The sequence below is a fragment of the Podarcis bocagei genome, assembly GCF_964188305.1.
Source record: "Podarcis bocagei genome assembly, chromosome: 2".
NCBI lineage: Eukaryota > Metazoa > Chordata > Lepidosauria > Squamata > Lacertidae > Podarcis > Podarcis bocagei.
The window spans coordinates 78,514,950-78,530,798 of NC_138126.1; the positions used below are offsets into that span (position 1 = coordinate 78,514,950).

At 44.7% G+C, this 15,849-nt stretch overlaps 1 protein-coding gene across 1 annotated transcript; it reads right to left on the minus strand.

Moving 5' to 3' along the window:
* Nucleotides 1–4,861: 4,861 nt before the first annotated feature.
* On the minus strand, nt 4,862–15,751 carry PLAC8L1 (PLAC8 like 1). Its single transcript, XM_081181047.1, has 4 exons — nt 15,577–15,751; nt 10,682–10,818; nt 8,998–9,134; nt 4,862–5,106 (listed from the first exon to the last, which is right to left on the minus strand). Exons 1-4 carry the CDS (start codon nt 15,702–15,704, stop codon nt 4,960–4,962), a joined length of 549 nt encoding a protein of 182 aa, XP_081037173.1. The 5' UTR covers nt 15,705–15,751; the 3' UTR covers nt 4,862–4,959.
* Nucleotides 15,752–15,849: the final 98 nt, after the last annotated feature.

Genomic DNA, 15,849 nt, shown 5'->3' on the forward strand with positions numbered 1-15,849 from the left:
TCTGCCTTCACAAGAACCCCAGGATGCTGAAAAAGTCAAAGATTAATGGTGCTTAATATATAATTTGGACCAGCAACGCCTCGACACATCTTGAATAAGGATGGATGGAGGTGTTGCTGGTCCAAATTATATATTAAACTGCATACATCTTCTACTGATGGGTTACAAGTCACAGTTGGGTTGCGCCTTGACCTAGAGTGAGTAAACTAGGGATGAATGATTGTGTCAGCCCATATATAACCAACAGATCACTGTGGTCTGCAGGTGAGGGCTTCCTGCAGATATCATCTTCTCAATATGTCCCTTCTGCACAGCATAGGAATTGGAGCCTTTAACATAGTAGCACCTACCCTTTAAATTCCCTCCTGTTAAATATTAGGGGCCTCCTCTGTTGACATTTTGGCACCTACTGAATACCTTCTTCTAACAAGCCTTTTAAGCCGAGATTTTCCCCAGTCTGCATCTGTATATACATAGTTTTTAGATGATTTTAGACATGTGTTAATTGATTTAGCATTTGTGCAACTGCTGCCCTGGGCTCCTTCGGGAAAAGCGGGATATAAACTGAAGAAACAACAACAGGTCAGGGAAGAAAACTGGCAGGGGGCGTTCTTTGGGCTTCTAGCAGGAAAATATTTTAGGCTAGTACTGTTTTTTTGCTGGGCAACAACATTCCTGACACTTGTGCAATCCACATACAGGCTGCTCAGTTCTGCTCGGTAATATCCATTTGATGGATGCAGCAAGCATGGCTCAAGAACAAGCAACTGGCTGTGTTGCCAAGCCCCGCCTCCTCCCCAAGATGGTATCTCTTTCATGTAGTACTTTCCACTGACAATCGGGAGAAGCTGGAGCTGGGGTGATGGACCTGGAGCCGTCCAGATGTTGGATGCTTGATCATTGGTCATGCTGCCTAAGGGGCTGGATGAAAGTTATAGTCCAACAATATTTGGAGGACCACAGGTTCTCCATCCTGGAAAGGAGAGGGGGAAAGCAGTTTCTAAGGCCGGCAAACAATCCTGAGGGATGTTGTGAGGGACTCAACAGAAGATTTCTTTCCAGTATCTTCAGACAAGCAATAGTAATAATAATTGGAAAAAAGTTAACCTTCAGATTTATCCTCCAGGAAAAGAATCAGGCCAAAAAGGATTATTGGAGTACTTCCTACAGCAACATACTCCTTCGAAGGGGTTAAAATAAGATAGCTAAACAGAAATATACTAAGCTCTCTCTCTTTTTCTCAGTTTTAACCACTCCTGCTGAGAGATTTCAAAGAAGCCCCTGAGGACTTAGTTTTCAGAAGTGTTGAGAAACTTCTAAGCTCTCAAGGACAGATATAAGGTTTGCAGGGAACCAGAACTCCTAAAATAGATATCAAATATAAAATCAGAGCATATCCAGCTAAAGCCACACACACCCCAACCCATGAGTTTCATCTTGCACATCTTTATTGCGCAGACTTGCTAAATCTCAGGTAGCTACTGAACCAGTTCTCAGGACTTCAAGGTCTCTACAACTTCTAGCCTAGGTGTGGGGACCTTTGGCCTTCCAAATATTGCTGAGCTACAGCTCCCATAATCCCTAGCCCTTGGCTATGCTTGCTATGGCTGATGAGATTGGAGTTCAGCAACATCTGGGGGGCTAAGGATCCCCACTCCTACTCTAAGCCAACATGGTGGTCCCCAGCTGTGTTGGATGACAACTCCCATCAGCCACAGTGAACATGGCCAAGGGTCAGAGATTATGGAAGTTCTCATCCACACCATCTGGCGGCTACCTCTGCTCTGCACCTACAGATAATAAGCTACATTAAATCATCAGCAACACATTAAAGGTGTCCCAGTTCAGGCACAATGTTGCAAATACACAAAGAACATGCCTGCACTGGCGCTGGCTGTTTCTGCCATTGTGATGACACCATCTGCAACAAGGAAACAGGCTACTACGCTGATTACATGGATCAGAAATGCCTGGGGAATTCATTTACGATTCCAGTTTGACCACCACACTTGCACCAAGCAAAAAGCTCTTGCACTCCTGGTTCAGCACCTTGAGCAGTAACTTTCTGGCGCCTCATCTCAGAACTGCTACCTGGGCTCAAAGGATGCATGAATAGATAGTGCGAGATGAAGTTACAGAGTGTGGGGCTGCGGTCCATAGAGGTGTGGTGCGTGCTGGATGTGTATTGGTTCCTTTTCTTGAAACCAGTACACAGATGCACTCTGAAAGATGAGAGACATTTCATATGGCCTATAGGACAAGTGCCACTTTCTGCTGTCAAAAAAATCAACTGGATACTGAAACTTTGATGAGTGCATACTTCAAGGAAAGAGGGGGAGTAAAGACTGCTGACAGAAGAGATCTCTGATAAAACAAGACAAGAATAAAATATGAGAAGATACGTCAAGATAACGGTAACGGCAAATGACTGGGGGGGGGGACCCTCATTTATTTTTCTATGTGATTAAACAAGAATCCCCTCCCCTAATGAGTCAGAAATGTCGTTTTAAGGACTTAAGCTGTGGATTTAAGGCTGTGTGGAGATAAACTTTCGATCCAAAGCAATGTTCCAAGACGAAGCTGGAAAGTTAAGAGTTTTGGAATGACGCAGTTAAAAATGCCATCGCCATTTTGGGAGGCACTGTCCCTTGAGTCTGGGAGGAGAAAGAGAGAAACAGAGTTGTTTACATATCGTGGATTAACTCCTCAGTGGGACTTAAGAGTGACAACTGCCTAATTTATGATGGAAAGAGCGATGTTATCTACGAAGGAGATGTTATATGGAAACCATCTGGACTTAGATGGGAAGAACAGGAAATTCACACAGGATTATTACATTTGCTTATCGGCTTAAGGAGGCTAACAGAAGAGATCGTAAAGGAAAAAGAGAAATTATATGAACAAGATATGATGTGGAAACACCAAGATAAGATTGGATAGAACTATGAATTTTGTTTGGACTGATTGGGACTGATTTGGACATTAATGCAGTAATAAGAAGATGATTTGAATCCCCCTTTGGATCTTGAAGTATGGGTTCCCCCAACAAAATTTAAAAATTTGGCTTTGTAATTTGAAATTTATGTGATGTGGTTTAATTTGATGTGATTGGCCAGTTAATAAAAAAATTAAAAAAAAAGAAAAAGAAACTTTGATGAGTGCAGTCCAACCGTCACCCATATAATGTGAACACCGTCAAATGTGTTCCCACCCACAGTGATAGCAGGATCAGGTGGGAAAGAAAATGCTTGGGGTTTGGGGAGTGTTTGTTTTTTGCTTACATCTAGTCATATGAATTTAAAAGCAGGAAGAAGGGAAGAAAACGATGATGAAATAGTTCCATGCTGTTCTACAAAAAGCCTCTATTTTGAGGCAGGGCAGGAGATATCTAAAGCCGGCTACATGTGGAGGATGCATCAGCACTTTGATGCCATGGTGATAGGTTCCTTAGAAAGACCAAAAATAGAGCAAGATGGATGAGAGGAGTTCAGAGAGGGGGTGGACACGTTTTACAGTGATGGATCTTTTTTAAAGACTGCAAAATACACCCACTTTCCTGGTTTAATAACTGCCTTTTCCTCAAAGAAGAGAGAAGAACGAGGAACAGTGACTACTGCATCTTTGGTGGAAAGGAACAGTAATATGTTGAATGAAGGTGCCGCCCACTAACCATTTGGGAAGGGCAAAGTCACATAAGCAAGGCCTTGACCTCTGCTGCTCCCCTGCTTGAAATGAAGCTGGTGTTCAAATAATCACTGAAACAGATATAATCAAGCTAGCACAGAATTCCACAAAGCTCAGAGTTAACCCTTAGCTAGGTCATATCCACACATTTTGGGAAGAAGGGTTATGTCAGGGAACTGCCATCAGCTCAGAGGCGAGAGGTGGAAGGGCAGTTGGGTTACAGGGAGCCTCCAAAGATCGTGAGAATCAGCACTTCCTCCATGGAGGAGGGAAGCCACGCCTCCAGTGGGGAAGGGGTGCAGGGCTTGGAGGATGCAATGGAGAGCCACAGCACCGAGCATGAACAAAGCGGGGGGGAGGCAGGTCCCCCTCTGCCCACGCCCTCTTTGCGCAGTCGGTTTACGCGCAGAGAGGGGAGGCGTAGGATGGGGGACAAAAGACTACTCTGCTGGGGAAAGTTTAAGGACCACCCACTCCCAGATTCTGCTAGCGACTGAGCAGACATGGAATTGAGTCGATCTGCACTGTGAACGTTTTGGACAGATAATAAAGCCTTGAAAAGACCAATGGGGAGTCTTGCCTGTTTGCTCTCAAGCAACCATGCCGGCACACATAACAGGTTACAAAACTCTTCGTTCTCTCTCTCTGACCATGTGAAACCTACCAGGAAGGAAGTCTAAGCTGGATGCTCCAAGCTTAGACTGCATGGCTTAAGCAAACCATCTTTGTGATTCTATACAAATAATTTAGAAACATTTACCATTTTGAAACCTAAGTTATATTGCCTGTCTCTTCTTGCTGCTGTATGGAAAAGAACATGAATCAGACCTTTCAAGACTTTGTAAGTAAACCATTTTTAACTTACCAAACGTGTAGTCTCTTTCTGTGCTACTTTGGAAGCAACTTAGAATGGGATATTTTGAAGGTCTAACAGCTTATATTGCCACACATTGCTGTGCTGCATGCTTTGTGATATTAATTCTCTGCTGGAGTTCTCTCACCAAAGAGTACTTGTCCCAAAACTGGATCTTAGGCATCTGGGGAATTTTTTATTTTATTTTACCATGTCTAGTATATTTTTCCTTTTCAACCAAATATAAAACAAATTATAAGATCAGCAGTTGGAAGTGTCTCAGTGTCTCTCTCATGGAAACACAAAGGTGAAAAAAACTTGATCTGACACATGAATGCATTATTTATTTAACAATATAACCAATTTTGTCATTGCAAGGGGAAGAGGAAGAAGCATCATGAGCCAATCACCTCTGAAGGTTTTCAAACAAGGGCATCTTCAAATGGAGGAGGAGATGAGTGTGTTTCGTAGACCTGGAATGTAGGTCTCCTCTTCATTTCCCGGGCCATTTGACAGACTGCAAAAGGCCAGCAACAATGAACTGCCATCCAGTCTTCACACAGGGTTCCCTGCAGGGGGGAAGAGAAAGAGAACCTTTCCACACAAGGATGACTGAGAAACCATTTTTCCATGTCACTAAGCACTGGTCTCATTAGGCTCTCTGTGCACTACCTCATCACCCTGATTCCAACCCTTTTTTAAAAGAGAGAGACAGAAATCATGGGTTTCTTCCACACTAAACAATATCATACATCATCCATTTACTCCATTTATACATAAAATCCAAACCCCGATGATGCCAACCCATTACATTCCTCTGTGACAATTAAAAACTACAACATTAAACTGCAGAGCCCTCCTTCCAGTGGGGACTAGCAAAGTGCTGTTGAGGCTTCCCAGGGCTACTGGCTTTTTCATTTTCCAGCTTGACACCTGCTTCCCAGCTCATGACATTTCAACTAGTTGCAGCCTCTTCACTTGAGAAGCAATGGGGATACCGATATCAGCCAATCATTAGCCACATCCTATTCCCTGTCAGACAAAAATGTTTGTTCGTTCATCTCTCTTTTTTATGGTTATAACTACCGTATGTGATCTTCCCACACAATAATGTTTTGTCTGATCATGTGCCTTTCCCATCCCAGCTTTTCTTTTCTTTTTACCTTGGGATCAAGGCTTTCCTCACATTTTCCAGCCTTGAAATGAAGATCACACCTGTGTTTTTAAAGGTAGTCAACAGGCCATTTCCCTATTTCCCCACACCCTGGCAGCACAGGTTTCTGAACTGCATGATGCTACCCCTGCCCACAACCAGACACTGTTGACTATAAAAACAACAACCCTGCAGCACAATTCTGTGTCTAATTCAGCGCTAAATCCCACTGTGATCAGTGGGGTTTATGCTCAGCCAGGTGAACCTGAAGAAAACTACAGCCCTTGGTCTCACAGACAAACACTGATAGTGTGCCTCCTTTTCAGTGACAGAAAAGTTGAGCTCGTTCTCCCCACACAGCCTAATGCAGGACAGACTGGTAAGTTAGATTTCCAGCCTCATGCTGCTGGAGAAAAAAGTGTGAGAGAATGTATCTTCTAAACCACAGAGAACATACTGCTGAGGGTGGTGTCGCATAGTATATATCAGGCTTCCTCAGCCTCAGCCCTCCAGATGTTTTTGGCCTACAACTCCCATGATCCCTAGCTAGCAGGAGTTCAGCAACATCTGGAGGGCTAAGGATCCTCACTCCTACTCTAAGCCTACATGGTGGTCCCCAGCTGTGTTGGATGACAACTCCTAACAGCCACAGTCAACATGGCCAAGGGTCAGAGATTATGGAAGTTCTCATCCACACCAGGGGGTTGCCAAACCGGGAATGTCTGCTGACTTGGTTGCTGATTACTGGCTGATGGCTAAAGGGGGAAGAGGTTGCACACAATCGATGCCATGCCCACATTTACCTAGGAGACATGTTGTGTTCCACGCTGCTTTTCTCTCACCACCACCCACCACAACCCCAATTTCCTGAAATGTGCATGGATGGGAAAGAGCCATTTTGATGGAGATAGTTCCCTGTGAAAATATGCACAGCAACCTTATCAAGTCCATGGCACAATATGATGGGTGCTGGTGGTTCTACCTCATTCCTTGGGGCGCAAGCTTCTGTTTGCCACATACTTGTTGTTCAGGAGCGCAATGGTGCAGCTCCAGGGTCTATTTTCTTTCAGTGGAGATGTGCTGCTCCTTCATGCAGCGTATGTTGCACCTACATTCCCCTACTTCACATGCACTCAGTCCTGGCACTCCAGCCTTTAGCCCAGCCTAAGATACACTGCCAAGGAAGTGCCCCTGTTTCATTGGATAGATAGCTTCTTCTGAATTTCCAAGTTTATTTCGCCAAAGAGTAGAGAATTTCCACTACAGACACATCCTAACTAAAGTATCCCACAAACATCCCAGAACTGATGTACTTTCAACCTCACAATGCACTCAGTGGAGGCAAATAGAGCCCTGCCCCACCAGCATCAGTCTGCTCTCAGCTAGCCCCCACCTGGCGGCCATCTTGTCAGGGGCTCTGCCTGTCAGTGGCTCTGGCTCCACCTACCCTCCCTGTCTTCTGCCCCACCATCCAACGGGCCCCAGTCACCACAGAATGCACTCCCACAAAATGTTAAATTAATATGACAACGTTTGCCTTTTGCTTACCAGGATAAAAGCTATGTGAGAAAATACACTACGTTTCCTTGATTCCTTCTGGCATCTTTTCCCTTCCTTCTTCCTGAATATGGGGCAAATGTATATTTCGCCCTCAAAGGGATATTTTAAAATGTGCCGTGCAATTTTGAAGCTACAGCAAAGAAAAACAGAGCTGCTCTTTCCCATTACTTTTAAAATATGGGTATTGGCTTGGCATGTCATTATAAACATAAGCACTGCCTTTTCCTTAAGAAAAAAAGGCTATTCCAAAGGTTTAATGCATTTACTTGGCTTTAAGGAGGCACCACACTGGCAGAATAAGAGATATTTGCCCCATAAAGAGTGGAACAGTGGTGGTTTTGGAAAGGTGAGGGATGCATACTATGAGGCACAGAGATTTTATGCTGAACTTTTCACCCTCAAAAATATTTCAAGTCATTCATTAGCAAACTAAAGATCCCCCTGCCATGCCAACAGATTTTAAACTACAGCTATGGCCTCCAACAGCGGAGAGAGGGTGAAGTGTTGATGCCCAGATTTGGCTTTCTTCCAGATTGTAAAAGGCCATAGCTCAGTGGTAGAGCATCTGCCTTGCAAGCAGAAGGTCCCAGGTTCAATCCCTGGCGTTTCCAGGTAGAGCAGGGAGAGACTTTTGCCTGAAACCCTGGAAAACCATTGCCAGTCAGTGCAGACAAACTGAGCTAGATGGACCAATGGTCTGATCCAGTATAAAACAGTTTTCTGTGCTCCTAGATATTTCTTAGCCTACTTTCAAGTCTAAAACCTTGCCAAGGTGCAGTGGCATTGCATCCTTTACTGACACCCAGGTACACACACACACACACACACACATGGCAAGGCCACGGTCTGGGAGCAGAAGATGAACAAAACCTGTCACACCAGCTGAACCCTCACTGCTGCCGGGCGGGTGTGGGGCATGGAGGGTTCATGCTGTGCCTCCTACCCACACAACGGGGAGCCTGGTCAACCAACGTGGCTCTTGGTGGATGCATCCCCCCAACACTGGCCAGGGGGCCAGGGGTGCAGCAGAGTGGCAGACAGGGAGGGGATCCCTGCATGGGTGTGCCTGGCTTGTGCCCCCACAAAACCATGCACCTGGGGCTATGGCCCACCTGGCCCTCCCCATGCTACGCCCCTGCCAAGATGACTTACAATTGTGCATACCTATATATGTTGGTGTGTGGACATTCTTATGAACACACACAAGTTCATTTGTAATAATTTTTTAAACCATGAGCGCAGGAAGTTGCCTTATATGTTTGGTCCATCTAGCTCAGTATTGTCAACACCGGGTGGCAGCAACTTTCAAGGGTTTCAGGCAGGGGGCATTCCCAGCCCAACCTGGAGATGGCAGGGATTGAACTGGGGACCTTTTTCATGTATGTGCTCTACCGCATGATCCATGGCCCTTTCCACAGTTACAAGAAAGCAACCAGTTTAAGAGAAGCCAGCTATAGGAAAATATAGGTCAGCACACAACAAAGCCCTGAAATCTGAGGTAAAACCAACAAGAACCCAGGAGCAGCAAATGTAGCAATACTTTTCAGTGAATATCCAGAGAAAATAGGCTTTCAGAGATGTCTTAAAGGCCATGACTGCTGGAATCAGATACACACATACACACATACACACATACACACACACACACACACACACACACACACACACGGAATTCCACAGGGTAGGAAATGCACCACTCCTACACCGTGCATTGTGGGTGCTGGACAGAACACTTACATGGACTTACACGTATTTTGTGACTCTCCCTGGTGCCGACTCTCAAGGCCAAGGTGGAACCCAGCAGCAAAGGGAAACAAAAGCACTCCCCAAATCGGCTTGCGATGCTGCATTCCAGGCACAAGCTGCACAGTGAACCACACACACCTGTCATTAAGCACAACCACAGGAAGGATGTGATCACATGACGAAAGCTGTATATGTACGTTGTGTGTTCATACTATGAAGTTAGAAGGGACCCACATGTCACTATGTCCAACTTCCATGTCTAACATAGGCTGGAATCCTCCATACACTGTTGCTGTTGTTGCTGTTGTTGTTGTTGCTGTTGCTGTTGTTGTTGACATCTGCCCAGGGCTTTTATTCAGCTGGAACTCACTAGAACTCAGTTCCAGCACCTCTCAGGGGGGCACCATTGCCATTATAAGAGAACAAGGGAGAGTTTCAACACCCCTTTTTCTAGGAAAAACAGCACTGCATCTGCCTCAAGTGACAATGAAGTGCACCTCTGGGGAGGAAGTCAAACTGCTGTGTTTGCAGCATCAAAGTGACCTCCCCGGGGTGCACGCCTGGGCAATGTGTATGGAGGTCATGGGCTGCCCAGACACCCCAGCCCTCAGCCTCGCTGATATGGTCCAAAGGCAAGCAGAGCAATATGTTAGGCACCAGCTTGACTCCAGGAGTTGCCGGAATGAGCCAACCATCTTAGCAACTCCACTTCAGCTTTGTGTAGGCTTTACTCCTTAGCCATTTCTTCTCCAGAAGATATCTCGCAAGGCAGCAGAGGTTTAAGATCAGAGTTTTCCTTCTCCTGGATGGGCTACCTTCCCAGGTTGATGAACCCCATCTGCCCCTCATTTCCCTCTACAGCACATGCAGAGACCACCTTCTTGATCGTTGGACCCACTATTAGTCTTGCCTGCTCAATTTGCCCGTCTCCACACGCAGGGGAAGTCTCTAACTCACTGAGGGTTTGAGACCCATCGGCTACCCTCACCTAGTTTAGTCAGCTAGTCAAAGCCATTTCCCAGGGTGTGGCCGCTGTCACATGCTGATAGCTCCCAGGAGCCACAGGTGAGAGTTGAGTGCAGTGTGTGTGTCCCCCATTAATCTATGGATAACCCAAATGATTTGTACTCCACAAGCAGACTAAAGACATAGATAAGATGCACTATGCCGAAGATGATTACAAAGGTGGCCACCTTTTCACTCAGCTCTGTTATATCTGATGTCTAGAACTGAACAAAACCAAACCCATTAAAAGTCAGTTTCACAACAATATTTTTGGAGCCAGGATTGTACTTCGCTGGAAGCAATCATTCCCCGGAGCTGCAGACAGTTGTTAAGGAAACCTTAATGTGACCTTCTCTATCCCTCAGAAGTATAGTAGTGAAAATCAGGTTTAATATTAATACAACAATATCTTGATAAGAGAGCAAGCAACCTGCTTCCTGATGGGTAGTTTGTTATAAAACACAGTAGATGAGGATACAGGCAGACCTGGGTCAAGGATCCAAGGACAGCCCTTTACTCTTTTTTCCTCCAATATCATCTCAACTCCATTAGCTCAACCGCAACTTTTATGGGATGAAGCTCTTCAATCACCAGTCTTGAAGTAAGTCTATTAAAAAGAACCTCATCTCTCCCGTGCACACCAGGGATACAGCTTTGAAAGAAGCAATTGAAACTCTTACAGACTCTTTTGTCGCTGCAGACATCAAACAGGCCAGTGGACCAGTTGCCTCCAGTACGCACGATGGTTGTGATGGTGGTTGTGACACCACTAGCGCGAGTTGGTTGTGTTGTCACAGGCCCTCTTGAGTTTTTGTTCCTGATTTTTGAAATAAAGAATAAGATAGATGTATAATATATACACAAATAAGAGGGACCCTGGGGTTTAGCAGCAAGGTAGCTCATAAACCTCGCCATCTTTAGTCTGAAAGAGGCAGGAGGAAAGAGGTTCCTTTTTTTTAGTGCTACCCATTTGCTTTGTTTTATAGCAATCATCCCCTTTTGCGAATTCAATTTCTCCCTGTTTGTGTCAATACTGTTTCCCACCCTCCGCTCACTACAAAAAACAAAAATAAACAAATAAAAGTGCCTGATTGTCGGTGCCCTTTAGTCTCTAGTGAAGAAAGAAATCACCCGTGATCAAAGCACTTGAAGGACAAATATACAAACTAGGTACATTTTTCTGTATTCACCTGCCTAATGGTAATTTTCCTTTTCCATGCTAAAAAACAACAACAGGCAACTGTTCAGAGCACAGATCTAGCAATACAGTAAATGCGCTAAATGATTTATAGTTTTAAAAGGTAGGGGAATGTGAATTGCCCATGTGGATTTTCTTTCAAAGTTGCATTTTTACCCTTCCCAGCTTATTGGCATCATTCTCTGTCTTTCAAGAAATTCGTTTTAACTAGGATTGAGGACTTAATGGTATTTTGAAAGATGTGTGTGTGTGTACACACAGATGTGACTTATCTACTGGGCTTTGTTCTGTTGCTCAGTTTTGCCTCCAAAGAAGGGCCTGGACATCAGAGAGGAAGGGGGTGCTGACCCCATGGGGCATACCCAGCAGGACTTTGTAGTTTTGGAGGATTTTTTTGTCCTAGACAGTAGTCCTCCATGTTACACAATCAATCTATTCTGAAACTATGTGATATGTCACATAGATTTGCTGTTAAAATTGACTTATTATTGTGACGCATCCTGGGAATTTACTTGAATGGTACGATTAATATATGTATATATTCCATTCTATATTCCTGAAAGATTGGGGAGTTGGACAGGAGAGGGTGCATGGGCCTGCCAGAATGATTGCAGATGTTCTTCAATTGTCGCTCTAACTGGAATCTTCCATTAGGGAAACAACAGAGAAATGGCTCAAGAAGAGTAGATGATAGCTGAAAATGGTGACTCCTCTTTAATCTTCACTGCAGTCAGAGTGAGGGGACAAGGTAATTAGAAAACAGCAGAAGCAGAGAGCAGAGGGAGCCACCAAATTGGCACATTTTTAAAAATGGGTGCATTCTTCAACATGTCATTGACACAATAATAGTGCATTGGTGATGGATTTTTACAGGACTGGCCACACATCATTTCAGTTTTGTTCTCCTCAGTGTTGTAGCATTATTACCACCTGGAGGAGCACCATAGTGTAACAGAAGCAGGACAAAAATTAAACCGGAACATTTGTGGTACAGGATGGGGCAAGCACGGATTGGAAATGAAGCAGCATGTTCACCCTGAAACCGCTGCAGGTGCAAACAGTATGGAAAGTGGGGTCACATATACCTACCCCAATACTGTCATGAACACAAATCATCACAAATGCACAATATAAATTCTGACAGGGCCCTGAAAAATTGCATTCCCACAGATTGCGTTACCAGTATCTGGAGTTGGATAGGCAAATGTTTTGCCCTCTCTCTGTGTTCCTGCTCAGTGGCTGCCATTAACCTAATGAAATGAAGGCTCCTAGTGCAGAAAACCGCTCCCCACCCAAGATACTGGGGTCAGTAAAGACTACCCCTGAAGTTGCAAACTTTTCCTTCCCAGTAAAATCACCAAAAGCATTTTTTAAAAAATCTGAGGCACCCAAATTCTTTTGTGAGTGGATCGTGGAGGTGCAGAAACTTCAAGGAGGTTAATAAAAATTGAGATTGAACTCCTCTGGCATTCCTGCAAAATGATCTCTCTCTCTCTCTTTCTAGTTTCTTCCCCCTGAATTGTCTTTTCTGGCACTTTTGTACAACTGCAGGATCTCTGTAAATCACAATGGTTAAACTGACACTCCAGTGCCCTGCAGGGACTATTTCCCCCACCCTCCCACCACAGCAGAAGAACAGAGTCGTCCCAAAGTAGCACTAAATCAAGGTAGCTGCCTCATGTGCCAATACCAATAGTTTTCAGTCTTAAACTATAACACTCTGGAGGGAAGTCCTGTACACAGACCTTGGTGGTTTTGAACATTAACTTTGTGCAAAACACTGCAGCCTGATAACGCCTTGACTTATATCCTGGCCATCTGTGAAAAAAATGTGTAGGCACCAAGATAAGCAGAGGAATCTACTGGACAGGGACTTTAAAAGGGTAGCTGGAAAAGTCACAGAGGGCCATATTAGGCCACAACAGGTGTGCATATGTGGCATGATGCATATTACTATCAGCATCCACACAAGACGTCTCAAGGTGACATACCATTAAAAATATCGAAAAATACATTTTTTAAAATGCATTTAAAACAAAACTAAAACACTACAAAATAGACACCCGTGGTCAAGTTCCATTTATCCGGTTAGGGGAGCCTGCCAGAACAAAAATGTTTTCAGTTGTTTCCTGAAAGCGCAGACAGCGGGCACATTCCATATTTTGACAAGAATGCTATTCCACAGAGCAGGGGCAACTACACTGAAGACCCTGCTCACAGTTACTGCAGAGGGAGCTTCTGGGGTCTTTGCAACTTGCAAGAGAAATTCTCCTGCAAACCACCATGATCTACTGGGTATACAGCACTGGCACATATTCCCAGTGCTCAAAAACCTGCACTGGTTGCCCGTATACTTTGGAACTCCCTTCCAGTTGAGGTCAGACAACCCCCTTCCCTGTCGAACTTCCGGCACTGACTGAAAACTTCTTTATTCCACTGAAGCCTAGTTTTATGGTTTTCACCAATTATCTTTTCTGTCTTTTATCTCTAGTTATAGAAATTGTTTAAATGAAGGATGAATACAAGAGAAAAGGCAGTCTTTCAAATAATAAAGAGTTTTTGTCAGAAACCAAGGATTAGCCTTTTTCGTATTTTTAAGGAAATGTAGCCCTGTTCAGACATTGATAGCCCACATAGGAAATGTAAACATGAGCAAAATGCACCACCACTGACTGACCTTGCATGTATCAGCCACTGAGCATTTCACCTCCGAACATCCAACATTGTACAAGGTTTGAATGGGAATTAAAGGTAAAGGGACCCCTGACCGTTAAGTCCAGTTGCAGATGACTCTGTGGTTGCAGCACTCATCTTGCTCTACAGGCTGAGGGAGCTGACGTTTGTCTGCAGACAGCTTCCAGGTCATGTGGCCAGCATGACTAAGCCGCTTCTGGCGAAGCAGAGCAGCGCACGGAAACGCCATTTACCTTTCTGCTGGAGCGGTACCTATTTATTTACTTGCACTTTGACGTGCTTTTGAACTGCTAGGTTGGCAGGAGCTGGGATCGAGCAACGGGAGCTCACCCCATTGCGGGTTTCGAACCGCCGACCTTCTGATCGGCAAGCCCTAGGCTCTGTGGTTTAGACCACAGCGCCATCCGTGTCTCTTGAATGGGAATTATAAGTGATTAAATTTACCAGGGTTCTTGATTTAAATCTGTTTGACATCAAGGCTCTCGATTCCATGAAGGCTTCTAAGGGCATTCAGCTGAATGTGCTCAACATGTGCATGTTGGAGGCTGTCATGGGCCAGGAGTCAGCTTCACCTGCTGAACAGCAGCCTGAAGGGGGAGAAGGCGGAGTGACTCCACCTGCAGCTCATCAGCATTCAAGGACACAGAGGAGAAGGCACTGATGAGCTTGACCCTAGGACTGACCCTAGGACTAGACTGGACTTTGGGTGCTGACTCTGCCTCCAGGCAAGTACACCTCAGAGACTCTTCTGATTGGCTGGCCTCCCACTCCACTGAGCTCTGCACATTGTTGCTCAGCAACAAGACTATGGCAAGGATGGGGTATTCAGGGACCAGGCAAGTGTGGCACCTCTACTTGTGCTCAGAGTCCTTGTTCAGGCATAGTTTGTCTAGTCTAAAGATGGACATCCATTGGTCCTCCAGATCTTCTTGGGATGCAACTCACAGCAGCTTAGCCAGCGTGGTCAACAGTCAGATGATGGGAGCTGTAGTTGTGGAAGGGCCACAGGTTCTCCCTCTTTGGTTTTGTCCTTGAGGAGAAATGGTTGGAGAGGAAGGGGTTGCTTGCGTATTGCAGGTGTTAGAAGGACAAGAGAACCAGGGTGATGCAGGTTCAAATCCACACTCTGCCATGAAGCTCACTGGGGCCATTTGCTCCCTTTTCGGACTAACTTACCTTAGAGGACGGCTGTGAATCTAATGCAATGGTGGTGGGAGAATTTTGAAGAAGGGTGGCATAAAAATATACCAAATAATCCATTAGGAACCTGACAATATGTGACATAACCTAGCATTAATTTGCTTTATATGCTTTGTGTAAATTAGCCTAATTTTTTTATACAGAATTAAGCATTTTTAAAATTTAAGTTTTGTTTTGAAAAAGCTTTGATTTCACAAATGAGAAAAAGCATTTCCATAGTATTAGACCAATGGTTTCAATGTATTTATCTTCGGAACTGCTCGAGCTGAGCAGTAGAGAGGATAGAAAGGAACAGCATAAATGGTTTTAGCCCAAACCAGAACGTTGCTCCGTCTGGTTCAGAATTGTCTACTACACTGGCTGGCAGCAGTTATCCAGGCTTCAGACAGATTTCCACACGTAATAGGGAAACCAGCTGTGACCATCTCAAATGCAGGCCCAACCGTGCTTCCCAAACGAATAAATAGCTAATTTATTTCTTACGGCATCATATGCAAGGAGCCATTCCAGCTGTCAGATGCTGGCAAAGGAAGAGCCAGTGAGGAGGGTAAAATCTCAGACAATGGGGTTTTCTCAGCTGTAGTAAAGCAGTAGCCTACAAGCTTGTCCATTGGAAATAAGGAAGTAGGCAAAAGATCCAGCTTTGACTGAACAGTGAAACGGGAGTTTCTAGAATGTTTGCACAAGACTGATGACATCACAGCATTCTCCATTTTAGTGTCACAATAAATTAACTTTTTATAGATTACTGTTGTG

Coding starts and splice junctions, on each gene's coding strand:
- PLAC8L1 (XM_081181047.1), bottom strand. CDS start 15,704: ATGGACAAGCTTGTAGGCTACTGCTTTACTACAGCTGAGAAAACCCCA. Junction 10,819..15,576: donor GGCTCCTTGCATATGATGCC/GTAAGAAATAAA, acceptor TTCAAAAATCAG/GAACAAAAACTCAAGAGGGC. Junction 9,135..10,681: donor CTGCAGCGACAAAAGAGTCT/GTAAGAGTTTCA, acceptor GCTTAATGACAG/GTGTGTGTGGTTCACTGTGC.